The 14766-nt window shown below is 41.8% G+C and overlaps 1 protein-coding gene across 1 annotated transcript; it reads left to right on the plus strand.

The window, feature by feature from the left end:
• Positions 1 to 147: 147 nt before the first annotated feature.
• On the plus strand, positions 148 to 12192 carry SCFD2 (sec1 family domain containing 2; the record flags this gene model as incomplete). Its single annotated transcript, XM_009866090.1, has 4 exons — positions 148 to 293; positions 4060 to 4194; positions 8014 to 8133; positions 12100 to 12192. Coding segments are annotated over 4 exons (494 nt in total), but the record flags the coding sequence as incomplete, so codon positions are not given.
• Between the last annotated feature and the right edge of the window lie 2574 nt (positions 12193 to 14766).

A 14766-nucleotide genomic window follows, 5' to 3' on the forward strand; every position in this document is an offset into this window, starting at 1 on the left:
GCTGAGGAGATGCTGTCAAACAAGCCACTAGAATATAACATGATGAAACTAATTTTAAATTTCCTCCTAGTTACCCTTTTCCTACTGGTTATTATCAAAACACTTAAAAATTTACTCACTCAGCTGCATGTTTCTTTATTTCTTCAGGCTGTGACTCATCTCTGAACCTGACATCTCAGAAAGCTACAGAAGCAGTGGATTATATCTTTCGGTCCCTCAGGGATATTGCAAGAGCTCGAATGCACATGAAACAGTTTAATGCCATACATAATCCAGGCAGCAACACCCACCAGGCAAGTGGATCTTTTTTTACCCTGTGTATATTATTTCTCTAACACACTGTCAAAATTGCAGCATTAATTGTGTTGATGTGCTAATCCTGTGTGTGTTATGCCCACATGCAAGATGTTTAAGTATAGATTTTATAATCGACCTAGCCATCAAGTACTTCCTCAAGTCCTTCATCCAAACTCAGGCCTGTCCATGTTAATGTCAACAAAGAAGTGTCTGAGGAAGAATTTGTGGATTTGCACTGCTGCAGTGTGATATGACATAAGGGTCTTTGAAAGGCAGGGCTTGGTCAAGATGGTTCGGGACTTAGACCTCTCATGCAATAAGAAAGCAGATGTCCACATCCATACAGCAACTATATATTCCCGTGTATTTCCTTTCCCATTCCTGTAAGTGTGAGAAGCAGTCTGTTTATAAATAGGTGGAAAATGCAGCTTTTGTTTCTAAAATGTGAGCAGAATTACTACCATAGGTCATCAAAACTAATATACAGTGGTTTTCACTTTCTCTCTAAAAGTCTCCACTGAAGTGTTTTAACTTTTTCAGTTAAAAATAGAGGTTTACAATGGAAAGCACATAAAGTGATTTAGAGAGAGGCCATAAAATTTTATTCTCGCCTTGAGCCAGAAAAAAACAACCCTTTCCAAACATAAGTATGCTGTAGATCAGCAAAGGGATGTAGTTCAAATTAAGCATTGCTTTGTAAGAACAGAAATTGGGAGTTTTGCAAAATGTCACTGGAAAACTGAGGTAGAAAAAACCTGTTACTGAAGTCTCCTAGCAGTTAAGACCAGTCTGGTGTCTGAAATGGGGAAAATCGTTAAACATTTAATACAGTTCAATGGAGGGGCACAGTCAGATGATAAGAAAGTGCCCTCTAAAAGTTTCCTGGAAGTGTAATTAGCATCAGTATGTTCTTTGGATGTAACCCAGGTTGTAGGGCTGAGTGCTGGAACACAGCAAGGGATGTATTAGAACCTTGCAGCCCCCTAATCTGGCTCTGCGATGGATTTAATTGCTTAAATAGTCTCGACCCTCTGCTGAGGGCCGTTTAGGAGGTTTAGAGGAGCAGAAATAAGCAGGCAGTACATTTTTTTTTTTTTCTTCCATCATACATAGAGCTCTCTACAAATGGACCTCTCTTTTGACTGGCAGGTGTTAATACATGAGTTGTGTGCAATCAGTTCAGCTCCTCTGAGGAAGCAGTGCCGATCCTGAGGCCATATGCTAAGCACTATATGAATGGATTTAGCCTATAGGTGCCTTTCTGCTTTATCTGTCAGGAGCTGGGAAGCTTCCATTTCTTCTTAAAGGTCAGAAAAGGTTTTTGTAGATAAGTAACTGGGAATTGGGTAGCCTCTTAGAAGGACTTTCTGTAGCGTTGGAGTTTATATGTCCTACATAAAATGATTAACATTTTCATCAGGTTATCAAACCAATTCATATAGTGGCCAGGCAAGAGAAGAGTATTTATTTTGCCTGATATTTTAACTACCGTATTTTTCCTTTCTTCATGATCTGAAGTAAGTTTGTCCCTCTCTCCCTCTTATTTTCTGGCCCTCTTTCTTTCTCTGTCTTCTTCTCCTTTTCTCCTTATAATCTTGTCTGAGGTATGTCCCATTGCCATTGAGGCTTTTAACAACAGTTGTAAACAGTTGAGCTCCCCAAAATTTAACATTGGTTAAAGTTCTGTTATGTGAGTTAGAAATCAATGCAGCTGTTGGGGGTTGTATAAAAAATAAAAACTCCCTAAAAATATGATAGAGAAATTTCACTTCATAAGATATTTTGAAAATATCTGAAACTATCATAGCTGAGAAAAAGTGGTCAGAGTATCTGCCTTTTAGTATCTGTGTAGCTTAGTTGGATCATTTTAAGGGGCACTGAGTTTTGGTGCGGAAAATGTAAACATAGAAATCATAGCACATTTTTAACATCTTTTGAGTACGTAGTTTTGTCTGAAGTCAAGTAATATTTTTCCTTTAATTTTGTGCAGTAAGCCTCTCTGTTTAACTGTGATTTGATCTCTACTCCAAAAATATTTTATTTCTAATGTTTTTCTGTTCCTCATCTATGAAGATATTAAACAGATTTTTATACATAAGACTTCATGCCTGCATGTGTATTTTCAAACAGTTGTTTATTGCGTGACTAGTTTTGACACAAATCTTGGCATGTTCTATAAGATCCTGCAGCTCATGTCTGCTGTAATTTGCTTTGTTGGCTCAGTTAAAAATTACACATGTGCTGTGCGAAGAACTAGATGAGTTGTATAAATCTTTGTTGACAGGATTGTATTCAAAAACTGTAAGTTGTGTTTCTCACAGTAAAGTGTGGGATGAAAAACATTAATTACTCAAAAAAAAATTAGTTTCAGGCCAAGCCACTTGTTTTTTATTTTCCATCCATTTTTATATTTGTCTTGCATGATGTCTCATGGAGATACCATCTTTACAAAATGAATGATGTTACACTTGATTCCTTTAAGAAATCTAGGGGATGATGTATACCTGGGCTCATCCCAAAGTAAAACAAATTTGAAAGCTGCTAATTTTCTAGGACTGTTGCACTTCCTGAAATGATTGTGGTTCCATTGCAACTTGGGCAAAGCTGAATGCAGCAAAGCAAAACTCCATCTGTAACCCAAGTAAAGTTAAATTTTCATTTCATTTTTCAGAGCATCTTTCTGTAAGTCTCTAAAATTTTATCTTAGAATCCCTGCATCCTTGGTAAGGGAATGTGGAAATTTCTAGGCTACTAACTCATATTCAGCACAGGTTTGTGGACCCTGAAGAGGATGCAGGGTGGATCCTTTGGAAATAGATCTTCCATGATGATGACCATTTGTACCTTTGTATGTTCTGTTTTTCCTGGTCTCTAATTTGTCTGAAGCTCTGACACATGCATGGTTGTTTGGCCCATTTTTCTTGAGGTTTTCTACAGTTGGAAGTATTATGTAGAGAGACCTGGCCATAGAAGCTGAAGGACTAACAGGGACTCCATAGCTCTGCTCTCCCTTGAGGGACAAACAGACAGGTTTGCTTCTTCTCAACCCTGCTGATATCCAGGTTTCAGTGCTGACACGACACCTGTGGGAAGGGCCGGAGTGGTCAGTAAGCAACCCCTCCTAAAAATCCCTGTTTAAGAGTTTGTAAAATCATTACAAAGGGCATGAGATCTGGATGCACGTGTATCCGGACAGACAACAACCAACTCTGCTTCCAAGACTCCCTGAAACTCCAGATTTCACTTTTCTAAGCTGAAATGGATGCTTAACCTAGAAGAAAAAGAGAGAAGCCAGAAGACAGATTTAAAAACCTTCTTGACTTTACTTTAGCTATACGTTACTTCAAAGGAATAGATCACAGCAATAAGTATTGATCTAGTTTCAGTAAATCAACTAAGTGATTTCTTTAAAAGGGATAGCAACAGGAATGACATCCCTTTCTGGACTACCTCTCAAAAGATTCCAGAGAAACTAGAGGTCCTCTTTCTTCCTTGCCTCCCTTTACACATGTAATACACGTGGAGCAGAGTAAGTGTGTGGCCGTCCTCCAGTCTTTTCAGTTTGATGCTGTGCTGGTGCACACCATTTGTGGTCAAGGTCACAAAACCTCCTGCTGCTTCGATATTTTTTTTTAACCCTCTGAATAGTTTCCTTTCTAGGATAATTATTTTTGTTGCCTTTAATGGAGATAAAATGTTTAGCAGAGCAGTTGCACCAAGTCTAAACAGCTTCATTCACAGTGCCTTGTTCTTTTTATGCAGGCTTCCTACAAACCGCTGCTGAAACAGGTAGTGGAAGAGATCTGTAATCCTGATCGACCTGATCCTGTTGATATTGAGCATATGTCATCAGGCCTCACTGATCTCCTTAAAACCGGATTCAGCATGTTCATGAAGGTAATCCAAGCTTCCCAAGCTCATCTGTAAGATTTTCCTGAGGTCATAGAAACATATGGCAGTAGCTGATTTTATGTGTTTGAGTTGATTTTGTGCAGCAGAACTTAAGGGGTGTTTAGGAGAGTTAAATCCTTGTGGAGGGGTTGGGAATAGCTTGAGTCACCACATTGCAGGTACAGTATAGATGGGTAGCACCTGCTGAACAAAACAAGAGGAATGGAACAGGCTGGACACCTAAATAAGGATGATGTGTCTGGGAAGAGGCAGTGTAGCTTTCGGAGTTCTTCAGAGACACCCAAAAAGCAAATTGAAGTGAGTGCCAGGTCATGTAACCTACATGGATTTCCAAAAGGCATTCTGTGAGGCACCTCATCAAAAGATTTTAAGGACACAGAGCAGCCTTGAGGTAGGAGAGAAATAAGTATGAACAGTCAGGTATCACAGGAGAGGAAGGTTGTCAGAGGAGCTCCATATTCAGTGACTTTTCTATCACTTGGCAAGGTTCAACTTGCAGTGGGGAGGAAGGAAGCCTATTAATCAGATATGCTTTCTGGATGCTCTTTGCGTGCTTTAAGACAGTCTTTCTACAAGAGCTCACTCTGCTTTACATATCAGCCTATGCTACGTGTTCCTTAAATGTTTAGAGGGATGTGGGGAGTAGCTGGTATGCTGTACATTCAGCTCTGTCTTACTGCATATCCTGAATTCTTCATTGAAGAGTATTATGTAAGAGTATGAAGTGTATTATGGCAATATGTACCTGTAAGCACTGGCTTCTCTGCTAGTAAGAAAAATACTCTACTGAAAGGAATATATAACAGATGAGCAAGTGAACCTAACGTAGGATGAATATTTCGTAGGCATCATCACATACCTCACAAATGTGTCATTGCTTTCTCATTTACTTTGTAGTCTGGCTTGTTGGCAAGCTTGTTGGCACGTTGATTATTATGCGAATGAGTTTCTGACCAGCCTGTATTTCTCACACAAGAGGATCTTCTCCATTTACTGCACCATCAGCACTGTAATTATTTCATGAGCTTCCTTATATTTTTATTTCTTCCTCAATGCCTGAATTTAAATGCCAACTCACATAAACATGCTTTGGTAAATGATGGACTCAGACATGTTCATCTAGGACAGACTTTTAAAGATACCTCTTGTCCTCTAACCGTTTCCTGAGGAAATGCAGTGGTGGTGGGCTCGGAAATGGAGAGAAGATTGACATCCAGCTGAGATGCTCTTCTACCTCAGGGAAACATTCCTCTTTCTTCATTCAGGCTCCTTCAACCAATGTAATGGTTTTGCTTTTTTCATGGTTAGTCTTTCTAATTACCCGACATAACCATCCCAATTAATTTAATGCATAGCATTTTGAACTGAAAATGAATATCACTTGGAGATTTTTGCAAAATTCAGATTACACAGTAAATGTGACTCAGAAACATCAGAAATGTCCCAAAACAACCAAATTTTCAAAGGATCCCGGAAGATACACGTTGCTTTTGTTGTAGTCCACTTCAGCTCTTCTTCTGTATCACAGGGATAAGTTTAGCTACATGTGGCCAGTTCCTTCAGAAGAGAGAGCCTTGGGTGGCTGTATTATCAAACAAAAAAATCTTGGCAGAAACTTGCATTCTTGACACAGCCAAATATTTTGTACCCAAATTATTGTCCTCCTTCAAAACACTTGTGCATAGCATAACAAAATTACAGATTCCAAGACCTTTTTCATTGCAATTTTAATTTAATTTAGAGTTTGCATGCCTAATAGTATTTTTAATATGCATTGCTGGAATTTGTGGTTTGAACTTTAGTCTTCTGAAAAATAATAAGTTTTATATAGGCACCATGTGTTTGGATCTACGTTTACTGAAGTAAATGATTTGTCAAGACATTTTCTCTTTAGTATTGCCATGAAAGCTTGTGTTTTCCAATCAACGCTCTTATATTGGATGTCCTTTCAGTGTGTCCAGTGTTATGCACACATGTTTATGGTGAGTTTGTTGTCACTAAGAAAGATATTAGGGAAGAGAGGCTTTGTTCAACAGCAAGCTTCTGAAGTTCAGACTTTTTGCATACGTCTTGGATCATTCAGAAGCTTCGTGAGATAGAGTGGAGCTGTTTGCTCTGGTGACAGGGTTAAGAAGAGCAAAGGTCCGTGGAAGGAAATAAAACAGTAATTCTTGTATTGCCTTGAAATGCTGTAGCAGAGTGTTTTGTCAACTTTTGTCTTCACCATTCTTGCAAGCAGCTGTTTTTTTAACTTTGTGTTACTGCTTACAGCAATTATGGCATGAAATACTCTAATATTTTAGCATGTAATGGCTCTATCGTACTTGTTTTGTATGTAAATATTTAAGTCTGTCTTAAACTCCTCATGGCGTTTGTAATAGGAATGAACTGTTTTTCATTTGAGGCTGACGCTATGTTATGTGCAGATAGTAAGAGTTTCATGATGTGGGAGAATACATAAAAAAGGTTTTGTAGGCTCTGGTGTATCTGTTTGATTGGTCTGGTAAATGGAAAATTGTTCAGTATCTCACCAGAACCACAGGTCGCACCGCTCTGAGCTCTGAGTTGCATTATGTGTGCTAACCTGCCATCAGTTCAGTGAAGGTGGATGGCAAAGTGGGGGTGATTAAGAGAGTAAACAGCCAGTACACAAATACTGGGCTCACTAAAGCATCTAGCTAAGGCTTTCTGTGCTGTTTTTAAACTCCTGGGGAGCTGAGGAGCTCCTTGCCTGGGGAGCAGCACTGAACAGGCAGCCCCGGGTAGTCAAAGGCCAGCCAGCCTGGAGAGAGAGCACACCATCCCCCCATCCTCATGCGTGCTTCAAAGGGAAGAGTCTCTTCTGAAGGTTGCCAGTCAGAAAGCTTGACAGAGCTGCAGGATGAAAAACTGCCCAAAGACTAAGTACAGGGCAGCCACAACAAGGAAGAGACGAAGAGCTGTGCCCTCAGGAGCTGGAGCTGCCAGGATCAAAGGTAGCTGCTCTGGTGGTGAAAGCGAAGGAACTACACTCTGCCCAAACACGGATTGAGGACCACTTTCATTCTGTCGAGTGAATGATGTCAAAAACCTACGCTTGTGGAAGGAGAGGGGGTGGAGAGTCTTAAAAAGAGCAAATTAAACTGTTCTCACTGTCACTTTTTGGAGCCAAACATTTGGAGTGTTTCATACTCGGAGTGACAAGAGCAATTGCACAGGCTCCACTGACATCCCTGACTCAAGCAAGGTGTTGTCAGGGGAGTGTGTTACATTGAGAAAGAAAGAGTCTACTCGGAAAGAGCAAAGTAACTCAACTTCTAGAAGTGGTTGAGAGAAAACTAATGTAAAGCATCACCTTCATGTTGAAAATGAAAATGCAGTTTTATAAAGTATTAACTGATGTGGAACGTTATTGCCATTTTAATGATAATTGAGGAAAAATGAAACAAGTATTTTGTTTGAGCTAAAGTTTCTCTGTATTAGTTACAACCAGTCACAGAAGTATTGAAAACTCTGAAATGAAACAAGCTAGAAACTGATTTTATACTATAATGAACCTCATTTAGTTTCATTGTAAAGGATTTTCATATAAAGGATTATTCACTGGACTGGTGAAAACACATTACTTATGACTCTTTCCATTGCTGACCTCAGGCAGGGATTCTAGCATGTTTAGGCTGGACTCCTTGCTTTTACTGGGTAGTAATTTGCACCTTGTTCCTTAAAGCTTCCTCATTAGTCTTCCTCCGGCAGCTCAGGGAGCCAATCACTGGTAGTCAAGGTTTGGAGTTGAACTTACAAATAATGTTTTCCTTCATTTTGCAGGTGAATCGCCCTCACCCTGGGGATCATCCTCTTCTGATCATCTTTGTGGTTGGTGGAGTGACAGTCTCTGAGGTCAAAATGGTGAAGGATCTAGTAGCAGCACGCAAACCTGGTACCCAGGTAAAAGCAGCTCTAAATGTACAGTTCTCATCTGAACAAAGACTAAGATAATACATCAGATAACGTTTCCTGTAGCACTAGTATCAAGCCTACAATCACATGGATAGGAATGGTGCTGAGATTTTCCTGTGAAACATCCGTAAGCAATAAGTGTTCAGGCACTAAGGGTATGTTTTTTACATGTTAGAGTCAGCAAGAAAAGTTCAAACTCAGGTAGGAGAGTTCAGAACAGACTGCTATTATTCTGAAGGAGCTTTCACCATGTCTTAAAAGATTAATTTCTTGGTATTCTTTATAAACAGAAACATTTGCTGTCCAAAATGCTACAGACTCCCTGGCACTGTATCTACAGGATACACTACAGGGATGCTCAGAAGGAGCCTGCCAAGGGTCTGGGCACCATCTAGTGACATATCAGTTGGCATTACTGAGGAGCAAGATAAATTAGCCCGGATACAGCTGTACTGCTTTCTGCTCCAGGCTGGGTATCTCTGATAGATACCTGACCACAAGATGCCTTAAATAGCCTAAAGCAGGTGATGTGGAGAAAGTCCCAAGTCTCTCTGGCCCTCAGATATGCTATTGGAATCCTGGAGGGAGGATGGCTTCCATGGTGGAGCTTCAGTAGTGTCCATGCAGCTGTTCTTTGCCTCTTCCACTCTCTGGCAGCAGAACTTGACTACGGCAGCTGTCATTTGAATGGAGTGGGGACTGAGAAGAAGAGGATGAATGGGCTGCAGTGGCATCTGAGGTGCTAAAAATCACTGTTAACTGTGGAGGATCATGTAAAAGACCAATTTGGGTATCTGCTGAGAGGTGTAAATATAGAGAGTAATCTGAAAACTGCAAAGTGCTGTGTAACCGGCTACATTGTAAACATAAGTCTAGTTTCTAGGGTGGCTTGTAAACGTCTTGTTTTCAGTTCCTACAGAATGCAGTTTTGATTGGTGAGAAATCATTAGCAAAATGGAGCCACCCAAAGGCTGAGCAGCCCCTGGGTTTGACATGTGTTTTCCACATTTTAGTTGTCTTTGCAAAGCAGTCTCAAGCAGTATTTTGTTAGACAGAGTGCGATTTTCAGCAGTGGTTTGGGTTTTTTTATCTGATAACACGTTTCTCCCCAATTAGCTTATTGCTAATCTCCTCAAAACAACAAATAAAATTCCCATCTGGAAGGAGGACTGAGTTGTGACGCACTGATGGACAAGTTAATCCACACCCTGAAAGATAAGCAGAGGGTTAACGTGTGAGTTAGTTGAGAACTATGCAGGCAAACTTTTGACTGGCTTTCTAGAGGGACTTGAGGCTTGACAGTGGTGACATGGGATCTGGTGTTGCTTTGCTTTGGCTTAACCCTAGCGGCAGGTCACCATCTGAGGCAGATTCCTAAAGAATTTTAAGCTTTTACTGCATCTTGCCCTTTGTCCAAATGTGCTGTGTTGGAGGTGAAAGGACTTGGGGGGAGAGGCAGGAGGAGGAAGAGAGAGGAGAGAAGAAAAGAAGCAGTTGTGCAAGCCTCATAGAAAAAAAAGTTTAGGAGTTTGTTGGATTTACCTGGATTTCTGCACTATAGCTGTGAATATGTGCCACCTGTTTGGGATTATTCTTTTTTCAAAAAGTCAGGCATTTGTCTAACTCATGCCAGCATTTAACAGAGCTTGTTTTTTGTGGCATTTAGGCGATCAGATTCAGGCGTTGGGGAACACTGGCCTCCCAAGTCTTTTCCAGTCAAACAAAGCACTGACATTTATACTAATTACTGGCTCTTGGAGAAATGGAGAGATGTGTGGGTACAAAAATAAAGAATTGAGGAAAGTAACAGAAAAACTGACAGGACTCACTGATTACTTCAGCGTTGTTTGGAGCTGGGGCAAATGACATTTAAATGTGGAGTAGGAGATACATGTTTCCATCCACAGAACTGCTTTGCATCTGAATATGAATGACAGATTTATTTCTCATGGAGAAGCACAAAGGAATATGGTGTTTCCTACACATCATTTGTTTTTGGATGGTGTTGAATAGCTCTGCTAACCTAGTGAGAAGTTTCCTATGTTCACAAGAAGAAATTACGTTTTTTTTCCATTTTAATCATGAGAGCGAAGAAAGGGGAAAGAACACGAGTGGATGGTTCACCCTCCTGAAAAACACAACCATCTCTGTGGTTGTGGCTGAGGCAGGCAGACAGATAAACCCCTCCAGGTTCACCATCCGATGTCAGCTGCATCCTTCCCTGCCCTCTGGTGAGGGGGAACTGCCCGTTGCAGCGCAGTGGGTTGGGGCAGGAGCTCCTGGCTCCTAGGCTGCCATCCAGAGGGGTAGCGCTTCAGGTGAAGTGTCAAAGGCAGGTGTGTTCTACTGAACGAGAAGGTCTTCAAACGACATTCACTGTCCTGAAGAGACCTGCCTGGAGAAGAGATGGACGTCTGGGCAATTCTCCCCTTGTCTGTAAAAATGAAGGAGCAAATACTGACATTTATCCCCTTCATTGAGCCCTCAGAGATACTGGGAGGAAAGTCCTACTGTATTTGGCTGCATCCTTTCTCAGACGTTAAAGTTGCAGCTCTAATTTTTCTCTCTGAGTTTGCAGTTAGTTGCACAAATCCCCTCAGGGTTCAGTAGTGGGACTCCAAGAAGAAATTGCTTTTATCTGGCAGTGGCTATTGTTGATATTTGGCTCGTACACCCAAAACACTTTGGTAACATGTCCCTTCATGTTTCTCAGAATTAAGCTGCGTGATAACAAGATGAGCACATACTGTGCTATCGTCTGATTCTCATGTAACATAAGTAAGATAGTGTCAGCCTTTGGCATCTGCAAATTACAAAGAATTTTTCATCCATAGGAAGGAGAATAGATAATCAGTGTCAGTTTGCCACAGATTGTGTGGGAGGACAAGGGAAGGGGAAAAGTGAGGGGGAGACTATCATTGGTACAGAAGGGATCTGTAGTAACTTAACTCCAGATTCCTTTCTTTATTTGAAGTGAAAAGATGAAATAAAGAACAACAACAAAGAAAGCTGAAATGCAGCAGTACTGCACATTTAAGCCATGCGTTGAGGAGCACAAGTGGTTCGATAGCTACTGCAGGAAACAGGCACACAGACATGCTTTTTGATGCTTGTGCTTCCTCTCCTCAGATTTGCACTAAAGAAGCAAATTCATTTTAACTGGTCTAGTTAAGATAAATCTGCCCCACATCCTTGCCTGCAGTTCTGACCCTACGGACACTGCTGAACTTGAGGCTTTGTAAGAGCAGGTCCTATGACTTCACACAGCAAGACCACATGCGCTTGCTCCTTACCGATAGCTTTGCCCTGCGGAAGAACCTTCACACTGAACACCTGCATACTGGTTTTCCCTTAAGAAAAACAGATAGCTATGTAGAGCAGGGTGTGTTTCATGGCTTTAGTGAACAACAGCTTCATTCATCAGACCAATCTTGAATTAAAAACTTGATCAAAAAAGAAGTGGTAGCATCCCAGCAGTGCTCAATGTGCAGAACAGCCTGTGCCTGGCCTGAAGTGATGTTTCTGAACGGGGACTGTGGCTCTCCACACAGCAGGGCTGGCAGCACTTCGGTGGCACTCGCCTTGCTTTCAGCTGAGAGGAAACTGCACTATAGGGGAGGAAACCCCCTGCTTCTTCAGCTGGTGCCTCGAAGTAAACACAATGGCAGTCACAACAAATCACCCGGTAAGATGTGGGTAGAAATGAGTCAAAGCACACATTCATTAAGAGTACAATGCTACCAGTCATTATGCTCCTTAAAGTGATTTAACTACAGTTATTAGCGAGCAGACAGTTTCGCTGGGCAAGTTGTCTTGCCCTGTCAGTAAACACCAGAAACACAGGCTGTCTAGTGCTGGGTGAAGCAAACAGTTCATATTCACGGCTCATTAGTACCGCGATCAGTCTCAGTCCCATTCATTTTGATTTGTTGTTTCTTGTCCCCCTTCTTTCAGGTAGTTGTGCTCTCCTCTGCCCTCCTGACTCCACGTAGTGCTATTGAGTTGTTGTTTGCCGCAGACCGTCTCCAGCCTGACTCCGATATCTGATGGTGGAGGATCTGCGGAGGAGATGAGTGAGTCCCTCAGCTGGAAACATCAAATCCCTGGTCTGTCGCCCTTCCCAATAGCCTTCCAAAAAAATGACACGTCCCCTGCTGCAGTTAGGGCTCCAGCTGAAACAGGGTGAAGCAGCTGGGTGTCTGGCTGCCAGGGAACATGTGGAACTCACAGGCAGCTCTTCAGAATGGTCCAGTTGTCCAGTGATAACTCCTGCTCCTTCACAGTAACACCGTGCAGGGCTTAATCACTCCAGCCCTGCTCTGCTTGGCAAGGATAATCTTTTGTGATAATTCCCTAGAAAAGGAGCAGCTGAGAACCAAGTGATGCTGAATTTGCACTCCCCAAGCCCTACTTTCTTCTCTTGAGTATTCCTGAGGGTGTCACTGGGGTTCCTTCTGGTGGAAAATGCTGCTGAGGGAGTGAAAGGCTAGCAAAATCCACCCTCTCTGTCATGTTCCCTCATGAAACACACGTGCCTTATACAGCATTAACCACCTCTGCTCTTACTTGTCCCTCATCCTAAAGAGGTGGTGGAGCACAGCCCTGATTTAACCAGCCGAGCAGTTCCCGCCCGGTGATAGTACCCCAGCAGGACTGGTAGAGGCAGAGAAGCAGAGAGCCAGAGTCAAGGGCTGGGTTACGTAGTTGCTTCTCCCTCAGCTTCCCCTTTCCTGCTCTAGTTTGTCCACCCACAGTCCCAGGAGAAAATATTCTGATGGCACACTTCTCTGTAGGTTTATGCAGCAGGACATATGGGCTGTGATGGTTTGATGATAACCCTGGAAGAATCTTCCCCTCACATGCATTTAAAAAAGAAAAAGAAGCGGGGGGAGGCACGATCCCATTTTCAAGAAGCCTCAGCAACAGATTCTTTCTTGAGCTAGATTTCTGAACAGCGTGATTAGAGAACAGCTTTTATTTTTAATTTATGATAATGAAAGAGCTGCTATCAAAATCAGTTACATAATGTTTTCCTTATAAAAACTTTGATACAATCGGTGGTAAGAAAGCAGCAGCCAATAGAGATTGTGATTGCATATAGCACCAAGATCTGCAAATTGCAACATAAAATGGTGGAGCTCTAAAGCTGCATCCTCTTGCTTCGTCCAAGGGATGCAATGACTACAACTTACACTGAGATGAAAATGTAAAATTATAAGTAGTATTCACTCCATCATAGCATTCTTTATTATGATTAAATGGGAAGTAGCTTTTTAACCTTTGTTCACTAGCAAGCATAAGTTCTCTTAAATGTTTATAGTGGTCTTCAAAAAAGGGTGCATTTTGATTTAAATTCACTTTTGAGTGGCTAAAAGGAAACAATGGACCCATTATAAAACATGGACAATGTTGCCTCTGTGGAAGAAAGGTTTATAAGAATGACTATAGAATGGAACTTTGTGTGTTAAAAAATGAGAAATATTGTGAGACTGCAATTTTAAAAGCTCAAGAAACACTTTAAACAGCAACTGGAAAGCAAATAGCCAGTCTCTTGGATTCTTTTCTGTCCTTCTGTACTGTTTAATCATAGAATATGGATGTTTTGTAAATTCTGTAATCAATAAAGCAATGGTCTTAAAATGACAGTCCATCTTCTTCTCTCCTGGTACACAGGGCTACACGTGCCAGGACTGAGCATTCCTGTGACCTGTTTTTCTTTTGCATTATTTGCTCTTAAGAACCTAGACTTTCTCTCTTTGGAGGTGTCCTAGAGAGTTTCCACACCAGTGGTTCTACGTCGAGTGGCCATTGCTGACCAGTGAGTTTGGGTACTCAGACCCCTGAGATGCCGCCACTTTCTTGAGATGATGAAGACTGGCAGTTGTGGTCTTCTCTCCCTCCCCTGCCTTTCATCAGATGCTCTCAGGTCTTTGACTGTGCCACCTAAGGTCATACTGTATAGGATAAGGAGAAGGAGGGGAAGCGAGTCTAAGCAGACACTAGTGCTCTTGCCCTTCCTGTGGGTCACACAGCTCCTCTGGCTGAGGCAGAGAATGGTTTTACAGGCCCACACTTTGGTAGACTCTTTTCAGACATTGGGGCCACAGCTGTGGCAATGGATGCTGGGACTCTGCCACCATCTCATACCTAATAGCTGAACAGATGAAAGAAGATGGCCACAGAAACCTGCTCCTCTTCTAGATCAAGACAAAGTAGAGTCTTTCCAGTGGCCCTGGTGTAATAGTTAGCTCCATATTTGTGGGAACTAGCTGTAGTAGCTACACAAAGCCAGTGCTCAGGGGATGAGAGATCTCCTGCTAATCCATGTGAGCAGGAACAGCACAAGAGACTTTGCTTGGATGGGTGCAGGACCACTGCAAGGAGAGTCTGAGCCTTCTGCCTGCAACACTAAATGATACTTAAAAGGCAAGAGGAAGAGAAAGCACAAAACCACCCTTGGCAAATTGGTTTACTACTATATTGGTAGGCTAAGCACTACTTGGTAATAAGCTCAGACTTGAAGGGCAAGGTCGGTTTTGTTTGCAAGTCTAGTCCTAAATCACTTGGCTAGTAGTTCATGGTCAAAAAGATTATCATCAGCAGGACCTTGTCAGGCTTTCC

This window comes from Apaloderma vittatum, unplaced genomic scaffold, assembly GCF_000703405.1.
Source record: "Apaloderma vittatum isolate BGI_N311 unplaced genomic scaffold, ASM70340v1 scaffold12210, whole genome shotgun sequence".
Classification (NCBI taxonomy): Eukaryota; Metazoa; Chordata; class Aves; order Trogoniformes; family Trogonidae; genus Apaloderma; species Apaloderma vittatum.